This window comes from Ricinus communis, chromosome 9 (assembly GCF_019578655.1).
Source record: "Ricinus communis isolate WT05 ecotype wild-type chromosome 9, ASM1957865v1, whole genome shotgun sequence".
NCBI classification, from domain to species: domain Eukaryota; kingdom Viridiplantae; phylum Streptophyta; class Magnoliopsida; order Malpighiales; family Euphorbiaceae; genus Ricinus; species Ricinus communis.
The window spans coordinates 8,858,970-8,877,058 of record NC_063264.1 but is presented as its reverse complement, the minus strand read 5'-3'; the positions used below and the strand labels follow the sequence as shown (position 1 = coordinate 8,877,058).

The 18,089-nt window shown below is 33.3% G+C and overlaps 2 protein-coding genes and 1 long non-coding RNA gene across 3 annotated transcripts; 1 reads left to right on the top strand and 2 right to left on the bottom strand.

The window, feature by feature from the left end:
* Positions 1-7,160: 7,160 nt before the first annotated feature.
* LOC125371033 lies at positions 7,161-8,180 on the bottom strand. The gene is made up of 2 exons (XR_007217199.1): positions 7,705-8,180; positions 7,161-7,571 (listed from the first exon to the last, which is right to left on the bottom strand). It is a non-coding gene; the product is annotated as an uncharacterized LOC125371033 (long non-coding RNA).
* Positions 8,181-8,208: 28 nt separating this feature from the next.
* Positions 8,209-12,577, top strand: LOC8286902 (putative anthocyanidin reductase). Its single transcript, XM_015721590.3, has 6 exons — positions 8,209-8,467; positions 10,630-10,797; positions 10,899-11,113; positions 11,198-11,357; positions 11,600-11,810; positions 11,891-12,577. The coding sequence occupies exons 1-6, from the start codon at positions 8,335-8,337 to the stop codon at positions 12,045-12,047; spliced, it is 1,044 nt and encodes a 347-aa protein (XP_015577076.2). The 5' UTR covers positions 8,209-8,334; the 3' UTR covers positions 12,048-12,577.
* A 2,389-nt stretch (positions 12,578-14,966) lies between these two features.
* LOC8286903 lies at positions 14,967-17,590 on the bottom strand. Its single transcript, XM_015721579.3, has 2 exons — positions 16,256-17,590; positions 14,967-15,736 (listed from the first exon to the last, which is right to left on the bottom strand). Exons 1-2 carry the CDS (start codon positions 16,950-16,952, stop codon positions 15,105-15,107), a joined length of 1,329 nt encoding a protein of 442 aa, XP_015577065.2. The 5' UTR covers positions 16,953-17,590; the 3' UTR covers positions 14,967-15,104.
* Between the last annotated feature and the right edge of the window lie 499 nt (positions 17,591-18,089).

The window sequence follows — 18,089 nt, the reverse complement described above, 5'->3', positions numbered from 1 at the left end:
ATTAATATTTTAAATTTTTAAGAATAAAATTAATTGCAGAGTATTTGAGTTTATTTTAAAATTATTTTAAAAATTGCTTATATATTCTATTTAAGTGTTCTATATTTAAAACATGACATATATTCTTTTTATTTTATAGAAATTGTATAATATTATTTGTTCATTTACTATGCATATATAATATATATAAATGGGGAGTAGTTGGGTTGGTAATTTAAAAAGTAAGCCGACCCACCATTTTTATCAAAATTGTTTTTAAACAATCAACGTGTAAGCAAACCGCGAATAGCTTTACAACTATTAAAAAAGAATAAAAGAAAGGTGAAGCTTACATATTACGTGATACTAAGACTAATTTTTAGGGTAATTTGTCCGACTGGTACCAATCTTTGGCATTATATATCAATTTGATACCAAAACTTTAATTTGAATCGATTTGGTGACAAACGTACATAAAATTATTTTAATTTAGTCCCAACGGTCAAATTCCGACAAACGGTGATGACGTGGTGTGACACCTGTAAAGGATGTCAGACATACATTGTATGCAAAGGCTGATACATAACATATTTTTTAACTACTAACTTTTAACTCACAAATTAATATGTATAAAAAAAATTATTTATATGAGTCATACATATCACACACCAAAAAGCTCACAACATTAAATAGTATACTTTTTTTTTATATACACATAAAATGCTTCAGATTTATACATGATAATAAAATCCACTTGACATGTCACGTCCAAGAAAGAAAAACTGAGGGCGACCTCCTGCTGACCTACCTGACACAATGCTAGTGTGACAGATGTAAATGTTTCATCAAAACCAATTATAATTCTTCTAATCCTGAAAAAGAAATAATGCAGAGGAGTGAGCCTGCAACTCAGCAAAAGAATAACATAATTTCCTATGAAAAATAACACAATCAAATGTGTAGTACTATCAAACATCAAACCATTCGATATTTAATTATGACTTTATAGTATTTACATAAACCTTGTCATAGTATTTTCTTTAGGACAACAATGAACTTGTGAATTATATTTAATTCCATAATAATATATATATATATTTATTTTCATGGATCCCCATACGCACACAGCTAACCATAATTTTATGAAAAATTTCATATCGCACACAGTCTTGCCTGATTCACAAGTAGTATTGCGTCCTTACAATCATCCAACCATAATTCTTATATATATATATATATATATATATATATATATATATATATATATATATATATATATATATATATATTTATATATATACCATTTAAATAACTAACATCTCCATAATATATAAGAAACCATAATAATACCTATGATATACCAAAAACATACCATATTCCAACATGGCAGATTTAATAGTGTGCATTCACAAATACACCAAAAATTTCACATTAGGAATTCCAAAACCATATTCTCCATATCAATAATATTATAAGTATAGATTAATTTAAAACTGATTTTACGTCAAATGGATGTGTATAGAAAGAGAAACATCAAAAACATTCTACCATGGTCAAGCTGTCAATAAAATTAAGCAACAGAAAGTATGTTCCATATTGGCCATCAAAACAGAAAAATCAAGCTTCCTCTATTTCTATAACATTTGTAAATTATATTACACATTTTCTATAGCAATAAGTAGCACTCCATTTGGAGTTATAAAACTCCAGATATGGCTAAATCAAATATATTGTTCACATTATAACAGGACACCCGAATTCACCATTCAATATTCATATAGAACATTAAGTTATTCACTTACGTTTGTTGCTCCCTTCCCTTTGCTTGAGCTTACTTGGGTGTCACCCTCATTCCAAATTGGTTTAGCTGAAATAGATCATAATTCACTTATTTTTAAACACCCAAAGTTAATAGAACTTCATATAGCATGATAAAATCACTAAACTCTCTACATATGTGTGGCTGCCAACTATGACAGAATTAATAGTGTGAATTTAAAAATCCACCAAAACTTCTATACAATAAATTTCATAATGAAACTTTCCAGATCACTAACCTTATGTGTCTAATATAATTTAAAATTTATTTTGTTTCAATTGGAGGTGTATAGAGAAATATCCGTACAAAACAATCCACCTTACTCAGACCAAAGATGGAAACTAAATAATAAAATGTATTCTCTTATTATACGAATATAGAGCCTGATTCAGATCGAGCTAAAGAAATAAAAGTTTTAGATGACTCTTTAAAGTTTCTATATCATTAAAGAACACTCAATTTAAAGCTTCCTAGCTCAAGATATGATCAAAACAATAAGACTGAAAAACTAGGTCTTTAGAACTCGAATTCTATGTCTTCTAAACCCAAACTCAATTCAATAAAATATTAAAATTACTTACCAAATAAACCTCTAGAGCCTTTGTAGATAAAGATTAAGATAAAAAATGGATTCTAAACTTTCAAATTCCACTTGAAAATTCAGTTTTCTCTTTTGTTTTTGTTTTTTTTTTTTTTGAAGAAGAAGAAGAAGAAGAAGAAAGAAAGAAAGAAGAAGGAAGAAGAACTACCACCTTTTCTTTCTTCTTCCCCTTTTCTATCATATTAATAATATTTTTTTTTAAGTTCAATTAACCCCTTAATTTTTTTGCCATTAATCAACTCAATCCCTTAACTTTCTAATTCTTATTATGGACTTAATTGTAACATTTATAATATTCCTCTATTTAACATTAGCACTAATACCATACATATCTCATGCATTTCTCATATCTAGATGATATGCATGTTATAAAAATAAATGCAAATGCATTAGGTGGACATTACACGTGGCATGCTGAGTAGGGATATCCCGGATGTTTTGCCCGCTAAGCGTGTGCCACGTCAATTAATGATACTGACTCACCAAATCCCAAATTAAACCCCAATTCCCCTAATTTCCCCTAATTTTTCCTAATTATATTTCCCTCTCTTCTATTCCCCTCTTCTCTCCTATTCCCCTCTCTTCTTCCCCGCTCCTCTTCCCCGTAACTCCTGTTACCCCCACTGTTATAGCATTCTCGCATTCGAAAATCTCTCCTTCTTCTTAGTTTGTTGTCAATTATTTCACATTGCAGAGTGCATTTTACATTATACATTGTTGATCGCATCGCACAATGCCTCTTGAATGGAGGCGAATGGAAGAAAGCGAAAGACAACCCGTGTACTATAAGTCATATTACTTGCATTTTGTATTTAGTTTAGCTTCAGTTAAAATAATGGTAGCTTGCATTTTGTTCTTGTGCTCTGTATGTTGCATGTTGATGGTTGTGCTTGGTTTTTGGTAACTTGCAAGGGATGATCTTCTGTTCTGTGTTTTGTTGTGGTGTTTGGTGTTTGGTGTTTTGAAACCCTTTTCCTTATTGATTTTCATTGTATGATATAACTTAGTATTTGCATTGAGTGACTATAATATAGAGAATGGCATTGATTTGTTTTATCTATTTTACCATATGCAGTGCCTCATACATATTACTTCAGTATAGAATGGCATTATTTTGGGGTAGATGGTAGGGGTAGGCCACAAATTAGAGATGTTGGGAGCATAGATTTTTGTTCTGCATATATGATGTCAAGATTAGAAATAGATGCAATGGCCAGAGAATTGGGTCTGGTACCTGCATCATTTTTTATGTTTTGGAAGCATCCAAAGAAAAGTGACATAAATGGTTTAAGAAATTTAGATAATGACAGTGATAGTATTGAGATGTCTTTAAGTGTTGATGAGTCAAGAGTGATTCATGTTTATGCTAAGTATAAGGTAAATATGCAACAAGATCATTTGGAACCAACTAAGAATGTTGTGCATGCTGATAATATTGAATCATCTGAGGAAGTGAGAATGCTAAGTAGTGATGACACTAGCTTAGAAGAGGTACAAATTGAACAGGATGGTCATGTGGATGATGATAGTGAAGAATTTGAAAGTGAGGCTGATGAGGAGGACCCTGAATTTGTTAATTCTGATTATGACTTGCATGATGAAGATGATGATGATTTATTTGAAAAATTTGTTGACATAGAGTTAGAAAGGGATAGAACAAGGGTTAATGAAGAAAAAATTGATGGTGAGGGTTTAGATGAGACTGTTTATGCACTAAGTGATGAGCTTAGGTCATGCTCCTCATCTGATGAAAGTGATATTGATTCGAGGAAGACAAAATGGCCAATTTTTAATGAGGAGACATATATGACCAACCCCAATTTGAAGATAGGCATGTTGTTTAATACTTTTAGGCAGTTTAAAGATGCAGTGAAGAACTACTCAATAAGGAGCAGGAATCAAGTAATTTTTTGTCCAAATATAAAAACAAAATGTAAAGCAAAGTGAAAAAAGGGATGTGGATTTTTTATTTGGGCTTACTTGAAGACAAATGATAAGAATACTGTGCAAATCAAGTCTGCAAAGTTTTATCACAGTTGCAATAAAGAGCACTATAGCAGACATGTTAATGCTAAGTACATTGCCATGAAGTATGTGGAAAGGTTTAGGGCTGATCCAAGTTGGGCAATTCAATGTATTATTCAAACTGTTAAAGAGGATATGGCAGTTGATGTGTCTAGGCTAAAGGCTTGGAGAGCTACGAACATTGCTTTGAAGTTCATTGATGGTGATGAAAGAGAGCAATTGGGTAGACTACATGATTACAAACTTGAGTTGCTAAGGAGTAATCCTGGGTCCACAATTGTGCTACATTTGAAGGAACAAGTGTTCGAGGGTTAATATATATGTTTTGCTGCCCTAAAGGATGGATTCAAGTATTGCAGACCTTTAATCTCAATTGATGGTTGCTGGTTGAAGGGGACTTATGGTGGGCAGCTACTAACAGCTGTGGCAATTGATGCCAACGACTGTATATATCCAGTTGCTTAGGCAGTTATTCAAAAGGAGAACAAGAATAACTGGAAATGGTTCCTAAACCTATTAGCAGCTGACTTGGAACTCAACAACAGTCACCACTGAATCTTTGTGAGTGACAAATAGAATGTACAAGCTTCTAATCCTTTTATTTTAATATTTTTTTAGTATTTATGTGAACTATTATATGTTGGAGTTATTAATTGTGGTTTATTATTTTTTATGCTTAATTAGGATTTAATTCCTGCAAATGAAGAGATGTTTCCCAATGCAGAACACAGATTTTGTGTTAGACATGTCCACAATAATTTTAAGAAAAAGTTTAATATATTAGGACTAAAAGAATTAGTTTGGAGGGCTGCTAGGGCTAGTTATGTGCAGATGTTCCAGAAAATAATGGATAAAATTGTAGAAATTTCTATAGGAGGACATAACTACATGAACAACATACCCCCCCCACCATTGGTCTAGGTCACATTTTAGGACAACCCCTAAATGTGACATGTTATTAAACAATCTTTGTGAATGTTTTAATAGCTTCATTCTAAGGGAGTTATAACAATGAATGAGATCATTAGGACAAAGTTAATGAAAAGAATTCATAAAAAGAGAGATATTATGAAAAGAATTGCCAGTCAATATTGTCCTAAAATTATAGCTAAGTTAGAGAAGTCTAAAGAATTCTACTGGATGTTCAGAACTGAGTGGTCAGGGGGGGGGGGATAGGTTTCAGGTGGTTGGTCCTGGGGGGCAGTTTGTGGTTGACATTAAGGACAAAATATGTACTTATAGGAGGTTTGATTTAACTAGCATACCATGCTGCCATGCAGTGTGTGCAATCTGGTACAAGTATGATAATCCTGAGAATTATCTAGATAATTATTACAAGGTCAGTACTTATTTAAAAACATATAACCACTTGCTAAACTCTACTACTAGCTATGAATTTTAGCCAAGAGTCACAACACCGTCTGTGCTACCTCCTGCTCCAGTTCAACCAAAACAGAGAGATAGATTTGTTACAAAGAGGAGATTAGAAGAAGATGAGATGACAGCTCTACTACAAAAGGGCAAAGTAAGCAAAAAAGGCTCAGTGATGACTTGCACCATTTGTGGAGCTAAAGACCACAATAAGAGATACCAAATGGCAAATCTAGATCAAAACAACCTAGGATGAAAAAATTTACAAGTAAGAGTAATTTCAATTCAAGCTTCTGTACATTAAGTTTCTTTAAAACATAATGAACACTATTATTTTTGTGTTTTACTAGGTACAAAGAAGAGCAAACCAAATAGACAGTAGCTGCAACCAAGAAGTTCCTCATAATGAGATTGATCAACTCCATAATGATCAATTCTCTAATGACCCTACTGACCAACTCCCCAATGCCCAATACTTAGAAACTGATCCAATTGGGACTGCACAGGTAATAAGTTCATTTACTTAACTAAATGTATTTGTAATAACCTAATGTACATTTACTTTAACTTATGCAGGTGTAAAATGTAACTCCTTCACTGTCAAGCCAAACTGAGTTTGACATACCTGGTCATCTAGTAGATCTAGATGATTTTAATCTTCATTGGACAAGTTTGTCCAAACTGTTGCAGGAACACAAAGACCTCATCAAAATACAAGAAGCATCAATGAGTTGCTAAGTGATTTCCAACTCAATCAAGTGGCCTGAATGAAGACTCCCAGCAGAGTAATATGAACACAGTTAAGAAGAAGGGCAAGGACAAGACAGTGAAGAACAAGGGCAACAAGTCATTTCTGCCTCTTAGATCTGCATCTCTTTCCACAGCATCAAAGAAATTTTCTAGATCTAATCCTACTCCAAATGAAAGTTTGGGAAAGGGGAAAGATAAGATGCAAACAACAACTCAGAAGGCTAAGAGGAAAGGAAATGTTGAGACTGCAACCTCAAACAAGAAGAAGCCTTGGATGCCTGCAGGTCTTGGAGACAACATCAAGCCTTAGCTAGGCATTATGATTGTTTAATACATTAGGAACTTGTTTATGTGTAGGAACTTTTATTTTTTGCTTTTAAGACTAAAGATGCTTTTGTGGTCCTCTAGGACAAATTTCACATGCTTGTTTATTATGCTCAGTGTCAATACTGTTTTTTGATCAGGACCATAAATCATTTATCTATTTTGTCATGTTCTTGTGTTCCACACTTAATACAAGTTGCTATTTTGTAATTACTTAAAGTGCACTACTTAATACTTTTGCAACACCATCACTTCAGCATTTGTAATTTAAGAATTATTTACATATATAAATAGAAATAAATGTTTATTTTATTGATTTAATAGCAGGTTCTACAATAAGAAATCAACTACTACAACTGTGAAAGAGGTGCTTAAATTACAAACTACCAATACTAACAACACCTCTCCTATACACAAACAGTTAACAAAAGGTGCTACAGCACTAACAAAAGGTGCTACAACACCAACACTAACAATTCATTCGGTATACACAAATAGCTTTTTGCTAACTCCATAAGATAGATTTTTGCTAACTTCTCTGTCGTTGTCTCCAGTTGAGGCTTTTAGTTTAATGAAAGTATACAACCACAAAGTATACATCCTTCTTCAGCTGCAAACTTCAACTCTACAACCAACAATCCAAGTTTGTCTAAGCTTGAATTCAATCGGGTCAACTATGCTAATTGAGTCACAACTCCAAGCCTACAAACCACAAAGCCAAATATTCATCACACATTTAGAACAGAAGAAAACAAAAATTGATAGAAAACTCAGAATAACAGAAGAACATCCTTTGCAACTAACATACAGAACGGAAGAACAAAATAGAACTTACTAATACTTTAACCGAAGCTAAACTGTCATACTTTGTTAAGGCTTCTGACGAAGCTAAGCAGGTGGAGAATCGAGAACGAACTAGATATATGACACATTTTCAGTTACTCGAAGAAGGAGAGATTTTCGAATGCGAGAATGCTGTGACAGTGGGGGTAACAGGAGTTACGGGAGTTGCGGGGAAGAAGAAAGGGGAATAGGAGATGAGAGGGGAATAGAAGAGAGGAAAATAGAATTACAGTTTAATTTTGGGATTTGTGAGTCAGCGTCATTAATTAATGCGGCACACGCTGAGTGGACAAAACACCGAGAATATTCCTACTCAGCATGCCACGTCGCTACCGTTTGTCGGAATTTGACCGTTGGGACTAAATTGAAATAATTTTATATATGTTTGTCACAAAATCGATTCAAATTAAAGTCTTGATATCAAATTGATATATAGTGTCAAGGATTGATAGCAGCTGATCAAATTACTCCAAATTTTTGTCTCTAATATAATAATATAAATGAGCATAGAACATGCACTGCAGATGGGCAAGCGCTGTCTGTCTACCTGCTGTCTCCTTCTTCCCGGAATATACAGGTAAACACAAAAAGAAAAATAGTGGAAGAAGATTCAAAGAAGAATATGAATGGAAGTGGAGGCAGTAATGCTACTGTTACATACTGTGTTACTGGTGCAAATGGGTATATAGGATCTTGGTTGGTCAGGCTTCTTCTTCAGAGAGGCTACCTGGTCCATGCTACTCTTCGTGATCCTGGTTCGTCCACTTTCTTCTTCTGTTTTTAGATCTTCTCTTTGGTTTTCTCAGGGACGGAGGAGGTGGGTGGGGAGTTTGGATTTTTCTTTTGCCCCATTTTATTATGGGTTAGGGCAAAAGGAATTAGCAGAATCAATTCTGAATTCTGTACTTATTTAATACTTCAAATAATATTTTTTATATATGGTAGAATTTGAACTGATGACCTTTAGATCATGTTGCGGTAGGAGTTTGGATTTTCTTGTTTTTTTTTTTAATATTCCTTATATATTTTAAGTTCTTCTCATTTTAATTCTTTTAAATTTAAAGTAAAATTTTAGAGCCCTTTTTATTTAATTTCTTAGCCATGCCCTGTCTCTTCTATAGTAGAGCTGCAAATTGGGTTACCAAAACAGCCTTGAGCTTAGACGGGTGTTCTTCTCTTTTCAATCTCTTAGAGAGATTTAAATCAGGAAAATACTTTATGTCATATGTGTGGAGATGTCTGTGTACTTACATGTCTTGATTTAATCTCCTTTTTCTTTTTTAATTATTTTATTTTAATAGAATATAAATAAAGTGTGAGTTTTGCATCTCATTGCATATTATAACATTGATAATATTCCATTTTTCTGTTGAGCCTCTAGTCTACGACAAGGCTAGCACCGCTCTTTTTTCTGATTTTTATATATCAATTTATCTAATTATTTTAAAATTTTAAAACAAATTTCTATTATTTTAATTAATTTTTAAAAATATATTTTTTGACGATAATTTTTAAAATTTTACGGTTAAAATTTTAAAGTAAAAAAATGATGTAGGAAGTCAGATTGTGCTTACTAAAAGAATAATAATTATAAATTAGTAAAAATAGTTTATTCTAAAGTTAAGAATATGACCATTAAAAATATCACATATATGCATTTTTTTACATATTTTATATCTAAAGACAATAGTTTTTTTGTTGACTCACTAATTTTTATGTTAATAAGTAAAATTAACTTGTCACGTTATTTTTTTTATTGTTTAATTTTACAAATTGTTACGGAAAATATTTTTAAAAATAAATTAAAATTACGGATATTTATTTTAAAATTTTGAAAGAACTGAATAAAATTGTTAAAAAGTGTAAAGTTAAAGATTTAATTATTAATTAGGTTAATTTTAAATAAAAAATTAATTCTTTACATTTTCAAAAATATATTTAAATATAAAATAACTCAAATTTGAATTATTGTTTTTAGACTTATTAGATTTTTATAAAATTACTTGTATAAATATATAAAGAGAGTAAATACATAAAGAGAGAATATATGTATGTTAAATACATTTATATGAATTGTGTATTACCTTTTAACCTATAAATCCATTTTAATAGATATATTTATTTATATTATTCGCGCATCAACCCATTTAAATTTAGCTTTTTGTGTCATAATCTGTTTATAAAATAATAAATATATATCTTATCTTATCGTTTAATCAGCTCGGTATCAAAAATTGTCGACCCTAAATCTGAAGCTGCACCCTTTATTAAAAGCCTTTCTTAGTTGTGCAAGTCCAGCCACTCCTACTTGACAGGCCTAAGAGCTGAGCTGCTTAGTCATCAATTAAAAGCCCAGTTCTTTTTTTTTAGAAAGAAAAAAAGCCTGAGCACCAGTCTTTTCTTCTTCTTTTTTCTGTTTTCCCTGATATTGATGAGAATGTAATTTTCAATATTATTCTAATAATTTTCTCAGTTTGTCAGGAGTCATCATTTATCAACTTACACATATTATACCAGTTCTTATACACCTTTAATTAACTGATTTGTAAAGAAAGAAGAATCCTGCTGTGTGATCCAACCAAAAATTAAAACTTTGATTGTCATGTGGAAAAACACTTGTACATTGATTAGCTCAAGGCTACCTCTTGGATTTAACTAATAATTTCAGAATTTGGTGTTCTTTAGCATTTGTACACTTAATTAGTGCGGAAGTCGCCTCTATTTGAGTTCAATCAGACCCAAAAATTGAAAAAAAGAAAAAAGTTAAGACTTCTAGTTTTCATTTGTCTTACTCTTAATCAAATAATATCTGTAATTAGGACCAAGAATTCATTATCCGATTGTTAAGTATAATTCATATACTATATTGTGATCTTATGAATTTTTTTTCTAAACAAAATGCCACCTGAAACGTCAGCAAAGTTATTGCATCTATTGTCGAAATGGACTGGAGGAGACCGATTGAGATTGTTCACAGCTGATTTGCAAGAAGAAGGTAGCTTTGATGAGGCTGTGCAGGGCTGCCATGGTGTATTTCATGTTGCTGCTTCAATGGATTTCGGGCTCGTCGAGAACAGCAACAGTGGTAATGCCAAGAACCATAATTTATTTTTCCATTTCTGTAATAAAAATTGCTGCAAAGATGGTATTTTCATACTTGTTTCCTCATTTTATGTGAACTTGTAGAGTATATACAGTCAAAGATCATTGATCCTGCAATCAAAGGAACGCTAAACCTTCTTAAATCTTGCTTAAAATCCAAATCTGTGAAAAGGGTTGTTTTCACATCCTCCATCAGTACTCTAACTGCTAAAGATAGCAATGGAGAATGGAAAAAAGTGGTTGACGAAACTTGCCAAACTCCAATAGATTATGTCTTGAATGCGAAAGCTAGTGGATGGGTAAAATTTCCACCTCTCTTCCATAGCTACGTTAATGAAAATTATCACTAAGCTAGCGTTACCAGTATAATTCAATTTTCGCAGGTTTATGTGCTCTCCAAGCTTCTTTCAGAAGGAGCAGCTTTCAAGTATGCACAGCAGAATGGTATTGATCTTGTTTCAGTAATAACTACTACTGTTGCTGGTCCATTCCTTACTTCAAGTATTCCAGCAAGTATTCAAGTTCTCTTATCTCCAGTTACAGGTTAGAATTAAAATATTAACATCTGAACTTGCCTTTCTGACATCTCGAAGCCAACTTTTCAGTTATTCTGCCTGAGAGAGCCAACTTCTTACAATTGAACATCTAGAAACATTTCATAACTTCTTATCTGTGGAAGCATACAATTACACAAAAAATTGTGGAAGCATACAATTACTCAAAAATTGTGGAATGACATACTAAGATTATTAGCAATTACTTTATCAGTGCTGCTATTTCTACAGGTGACTCCAAGTTTAATCCAATACTATCGGCAGTGAATGCTAGAATGGGTTCGATCGCATTAGTCCACATTGATGACATATGCAGTGCGCATATATTTCTAATGGAGAAGAGTCAAGCAGAAGGTCGATACATATGCTGCATGAACAGTTGTCTAATGAATGAATTAATTAATCATCTTGCAGAAGAATATCCTTGCTCAAACATTCAGAGGTAAGTTCTCTGCAAAACGCTAACAATTCATAGAGGAGGTTTGCTACTCCATATATATTGATATTCCTTAGTGCCTACAGATCTGCAGGGGGTAAAGAAGGTTCCATACCTTCCGAGATTTCTTCGAAGAAATTAAGAGAATTGGGATTCACTTTCAAGCATGACATTAAAGATATAATTCGTGAAACTATTTCCTGCTGTGTGGACTACGGCTTTCTAGCGCATACTAGAAAGTAAAGGAGGCTGATTCTGTTGACATTATTTTAACCAACTCCAATCTGCTTTGATCATTGACAGGAAAAAGCGTTCAAACCATGTGGCTTTGATTTTGTGGTATACAAAATGTTAGCAGAATCATCCTCCTCTGTCCCTCTCTAAGCTTGAGGTCCACCACAGTGCGAGTAATTCAAAGCTTATTAGATAGAACCAAGCCATGCTCTCTTGCACGCGTGGTCGATTCTACATGGTGGGATGAATATGCTTGCGATAGGAAAGGTGCGTGCAACCATCCTACCTAATAATTCATTGTAACACGGAGGGTAGTCAAACAGAAATAAATGAAGCAGCATTCACAAAATGACCAAAACCGTAGATATTTCTTGACATAACTTTTGCTGCAAAGACATGAATTCTACTGCTGAAACAATTGAATAGCGACTTGCAGTGGTAATTCGATCTAAAGGCACTAATTACGCCACTTTAACTCAAATGCCATTTGAATTAACGAACTTCGTGCAGCTATTTTATTATCAGAACATTGAATGGTATTAAGTTGGTAGATAACCACATGCGGGTCTGTAGTTGTCAAACTGAAATAAATGAAGTTACACATCCAAAATGACAGAAGATTTGTAGGTGACGTTTGGTACTTCTTTCCTCAATATCTTACTCTTTTACTTCTGAAAATTCATTTGTTGCTATAAATGCTCGTAAGACATTGATCCTACTTCCCACAAGAATGGAATAGCGACTTGCAATGGTATAGCAATCTAAAGGCACCGATTAAACAGCCTTGTTTCGACATTATTGAACCAAAAACAGCTGGAGGCAATCAAAGGCAGACCTATATGTTGGATCTAAGCACTTAAAGTAGGTCAGTAATTACACTCAATAGAACATTGATTCTAGAGTTGGGACACAGCATTATGTACATGGACTACCTTAGTGAAGTTAACCAATAACTAGAAGATGTAGCAAGAACTATATAACAATAATTAGAGAACCTGAAACTGGTAAAAAATATCTGCAAAGTAGATTAACTCAAAATTATGCAGCTTTGCTGATGGAGTATCTCATAGTGTATGAGATTAATGTCTCAAACCTTGATATTGCAGAAGAAAAAAAAATCAGAAAAAGTATGTAGGCTTAATGCAGAAGCTACTTTCTCAACTAACTGAACAACTTGTATTTTATTTTCTTGCTGTCTGAAAGGACTATCAGGACCACATCTTGATTTGCATGAATCCCTAGACACCCTAGCCTCTATCTATGAACTGTTTCAGTACCACTCTTTGGTTGATTAAGTTATATAGATGAGCTCTTGAGATTGCAATCAAAACGTTGGTCCATGATCTCAACCCATGAAAGCCTAGTTCCAACCAGCTTTTTATTGTCATTTAACTTATCTGGTTCTCTAAGAAAAGGACCTCTCTTTCTTATCAGTTATGCGTACACATGCTAGAAACATGGCTGCTTAAACTTGAAAGAATAAAATGAGAAGATGAAAGAAGGGGGAAGAAGGAATTATAAACTAATACACGACGTTGATAATTATTTTTAATTCCCTTGCAAATTGAGGTCCTTTTCAAATTTCTCATCTCTTTTCATTTTCTGTTGTCTTTTTAGGATATCTCATTAGCCTAACATTGTCTCTACATAGAATATATCCATGAGACACATTTGTAATTGTCCCAAGAAGAATGATATGATAACTGAAAAGGTGGCATCCCCACCAAACTGAGAAGTCAAAATCATGGGGACCATGCCACCTGCACTCAATATCTTCATTTGTGTTCATCTTCTCCCCAAGCTACTCCCATGTAAATATTTAAGACTAACATAATTTAATTCTTTTTCAATTTTCTGGAATCATATATTAGTTCAGAGTAAAACTGCAATATTATTTGTCTACATTTATGAGGTGCATGTGCTAGCATTAATAGCTTTACAGATTTTGCAGCAAGACCCTTTTAAATTTAATAATAAAGTTTCCATTTTCAAATTCAAGATCGGAGAGAGAGAGAGAGAGAGAGAGAGAGAGACCATAACCTTATCCTAAATATTAGCTGCTCCTTCACCAATAGTATCTGCACAAATTACAGAGAAAACGAAAAACCAGAACAAAGATTTCCATTTGCATAAATTCAAATAAGAAAGAAAAACAGATGAGACAAAATACATCTGTCTCAATGTGAGCATAAAACATGTATATCTTCTAAATTTTTGTCCTCTGATTTTGTTTCAAGCATAGCCCTCCAACAAGGACCACATGCAAAATTCTGAACTTATATGTTAATACTAGTGGACAATAAATAATTACAATTCTTGTAAGCATGCATAGCAAGTTATTCACAAGTTTAAAAGGGTTTATTTTGGAAAGTTTTTGGAGAATAAAAGATGGGTTATAATTCTTCTATCTTTATGTCAAATGGAATCTGAGCATGATCCTACTTAACTAATTATTTTGTTGCTTTGTCTTCAAGTGAGTTAAGACTTAATAAAATAGTATAAACAACTATGTTTATTTTCTCTAGAGTTTCTGTGCTTGTGTTCAACAACTTTGAACTTCTCAAATATAATTGCACTTGCATATAAATTACATTTCAAATTGAACTGACAGCTCATAACTCAGGTTGGATGCTAATGCATGGTTGAGTTATGACTTGATGCTCTCCAGCTTGGTCACAAGTTGCTATATGTTAAACTAGAAAACCAGAAATATAATGTTAGGTTAAAGTTGTAGAAAAATTCCAAGCCATTCTCTCAGTGTTTTTACCTATATAGACCACTGTAGTTAGCTGCAACAGGACTTGTGATATATGGTGCATATAAGAATGGACAAAGAAACATCAACATTCTCCAAAAAAATGTTTCCATTGGAACAAAGCCCTTAAATGAACAGGAAGAAATTACAGCAGCATGAGACATACAGCTATGTTAAGAAAAGCCAAAAAAGAAAAAATTGATTTACTCCATCAAAAGATTTCAAAATAATACAAAAAGGGTTCACCTAAACTTCATAACATTTTGTAAGCGTTACTCTTTTTTCATTTTTTTTTTTTTTTATAATTTTCTTCAGGGTTTGCAGATTACCACAAAGCAAGGAAGGAGAGCTTTAGGATTTAGCAGATAAAGCTCCTCAATATTTGAGTACAGACCAACTTTCCCTGCTAATGAATCAAAACCTGTTTGGCCAGAAATTTCTTGTATATTTTCCAATGGCTTGTGAACTCTCCCTGCAATTACTCTGCATACTATCAGTGCTTTTCTTATACATGGGTCTTCTTCAAATATTTCTACAGATTCAAAAGCTCTGCCACTAGTAGAGGTTGTAAAAACCCCTATTCCACCTTTGAGCTCTTTCTTGGCAGAGAAACCATTTCTGATAATTCTACAAACACAGCATTTTTCAGACACACATAAACTTGAGCACCCATTTAGGCCAAGAGAGCATGCAACAGTGGTTCCATAAAACCTCAATAGCTCATTTCCATCAGCAATGCAGCGAGGATGTTTCTTGGGGAGTTTGCTGGCCTTGATTTTCACCATTTCTCTGTATTCTTCAAATCGAGCTAGAGTTTTCTGCATATTGTGAACTTTCAATACTCTTTCGATTCGACCACAATTATTCTCGCCCTTTAACCAGCTTGTCCGGCATATGATTTCAACAATTTTTCTTGATGAGTCACCTTCTACAAGTTCAGTGACTGAGGGAGAAATCAAATTAGATGCTGAAAGACAAACACTAGATATAGATAACATAGAGCATATACCAGTATTCATCTAAACCAACTTAAAAACTTATCTCCTAATCATTAAAATAAGATATGACCTTACAAAGGATAATCTTGCGTTCAGACAGAATTGGCAGTGCTTAATATTTCTACTTTCTCATAAACGCTGGAAAGAAAGACTGGAAGGTGATGAAGAGTCTCTTTTTCCCCAAAAAAATTAGCAAATGATATAGAAAATTAATTTCTGTTCACATAAAGCCTGTTAAGGTATCCAATTTTGGGAAATAAAATGAAAGACAAGATTCACCAGTATCTTAAACTGCTGAATGATCCCTTTTATAAAAGTGTAAAAAAGGTGAAAGTGCTTATTCAAATCTGTGGTCAGAAGACTGTATTTGTGTTGATAACAAGAATCCATCTAACAGACATGCTTTAGTCCGAAAGAAAAATACCCAAAATTTGGAGGATGACTAAAAATCAGGAGTCCCTTACCAGCATGTTTGGAGAGATGGTGATTTTCAGCAGCTTCCCATTTGGTAAACTGCTCTCCACATTTATGGCAAGTGATTGTAGAAGAAACGTTAGCATCTGTTTCAAGAGAGACCCTAGTGCTAGAATGTCCACCATTACCACCACCACCACCACCAAATAGACCAGAACTTCCAAATCCAGACCCCTCCCTATCTGATAGAAGAAATGGTGACTTTCTTGGTGGTGTAGCTGAGTTCCTAAAGGACGGGTTGAAATAATGCATTGTTGGATGTCCTCCAGGCCCTGGTGTTCCTGGTCTTAAAGTACCCACAAAAGTTGAACCACCACTATTTCCGCCACCGCCACTACCATTATTAGTACCTCCACCACTACCAGTACCAATCCCTTCTTGGAACCCACCAAAACCAGTGATTTTAAGCTCACACCTTGAGTTACTCAAGATAACTTCATGGGTTATTGGGTTAAGAAACTCACTGCTCCCTATGGATCTTGGGCTGCAGCTTGGTGGCTTCTCTGTATGTCTTTTGCTTCCATGGATGACATCTTTGAGGTTAGCTATAGACCTTGAACAACCTGACCTTCCTGCTTTTCTTGTCAAGATTGTGCTCAATTGCTTCCTGGATTTTGGGTCATGAACATCTGATGGTTCTGATTTGCAATGCAGTGACTTCTTCAAAGAAAACCACACTGTTGGCATACTTTACCTTGCTATATTCTTTTCTTCTTTCTTTTTTGCTTGTTGGGCTTCAAAAAGGAGTTTCAAAAATCACAACTTTTCAATGTAAATGCATTTCTTGATTTTACATTTCCCTAGAAAGGACATAACTTTGTATTGCCTTCCTTCTCTTTTGTTGCACCATTAAGTTGAAACCAAGAATCTGAATGTGCCATCTGCTCTCTCAATCAATAAATACTATACTACTTTCTTGTCTTAGTACAAGAACTTCCTTTTTCCTGAAATTTTCTTTCTACTTTCATAGACCAACCATTCAAAGACAATCAATAGAGACCCACTTTAACAAAAATTATTTTATACACTTGCTTCAAGAACTGATGAGAATAAATTATAAAAAACCAAACTTTTTTCCATGAACAACAATACAAGATCTAAAACCTCGAAAGCTAATTCTACTTGTACAGTGTGTATGTATAATTCATTTTGATAACCATCATCACATTAAGCAAAAAAAAGTTGGAGCTTTTACTAAAATGGGAATTTTCATGGCAGAAGAAGAGAAAGAAAGACGTTCAAGTAGACCCAAAACAAAACAAAACCAAGAACCTAGAGAACCAATTACGAAAAGAAAAGAAGAAAAGAAATTGAAGAAATGGAGAATCTTTTGTCCTTGAATAAAATGACAAGGCCAACATTAAAAGAACATGGTCAGAAAGGATGACACTATTAAATGACAGTTACTGAGGAAGGAATAGTGAGTAAAAACACAATTCATAGGAAAAAGAGAGGCTGAGAAATGGACTTTTTTTATGTCTTATCTCATATCTTGTTTTTTCTCTTTGCTTTTTGAGTATGGAAGGAATCATAAATTTTATTTTTGCATTTTATTAGATTTTGTAAGTACAGTTACTTAGGATCTAATTCATGCAAATACAGAAAGTTTCTCTTTTCTCTCTTTTTGTAATAAAGCTTTTATATGATTGGTGATACTGATAGTAATCGTATTCAAAGTAGTCTCATTTTATTATTGGATCTGTACTCTGATATATAGAATGATTAAAAATTAAAAATTAAAAAGCTGATCTTCACTTTTTTATAGATTTATTGTAAGATTGATATATTTCTTAGCTGGGATTAGGGTTTAAGTTCGACTTTTTC

Bases quoted from the DNA above. Each gene is read 5' to 3' on its own strand.
- LOC8286902 (XM_015721590.3), top strand. From the start codon at position 8,335: ATGAATGGAAGTGGAGGCAGTAATGCTACTGTTACATACTGTGTTACT. The intron at 11,114-11,197 runs GTAAAATTTCCA...CAATTTTCGCAG, and splicing joins ATGCGAAAGCTAGTGGATGG to GTTTATGTGCTCTCCAAGCT. The intron at 11,358-11,599 runs GTTAGAATTAAA...CTATTTCTACAG, and splicing joins TCTCTTATCTCCAGTTACAG to GTGACTCCAAGTTTAATCCA.
- LOC8286903 (XM_015721579.3), bottom strand. From the start codon at position 16,952: ATGCCAACAGTGTGGTTTTCTTTGAAGAAGTCACTGCATTGCAAATCA. The intron at 15,737-16,255 runs GTAAGGGACTCC...TTTCTCCCTCAG, and splicing joins CCATCTCTCCAAACATGCTG to TCACTGAACTTGTAGAAGGT.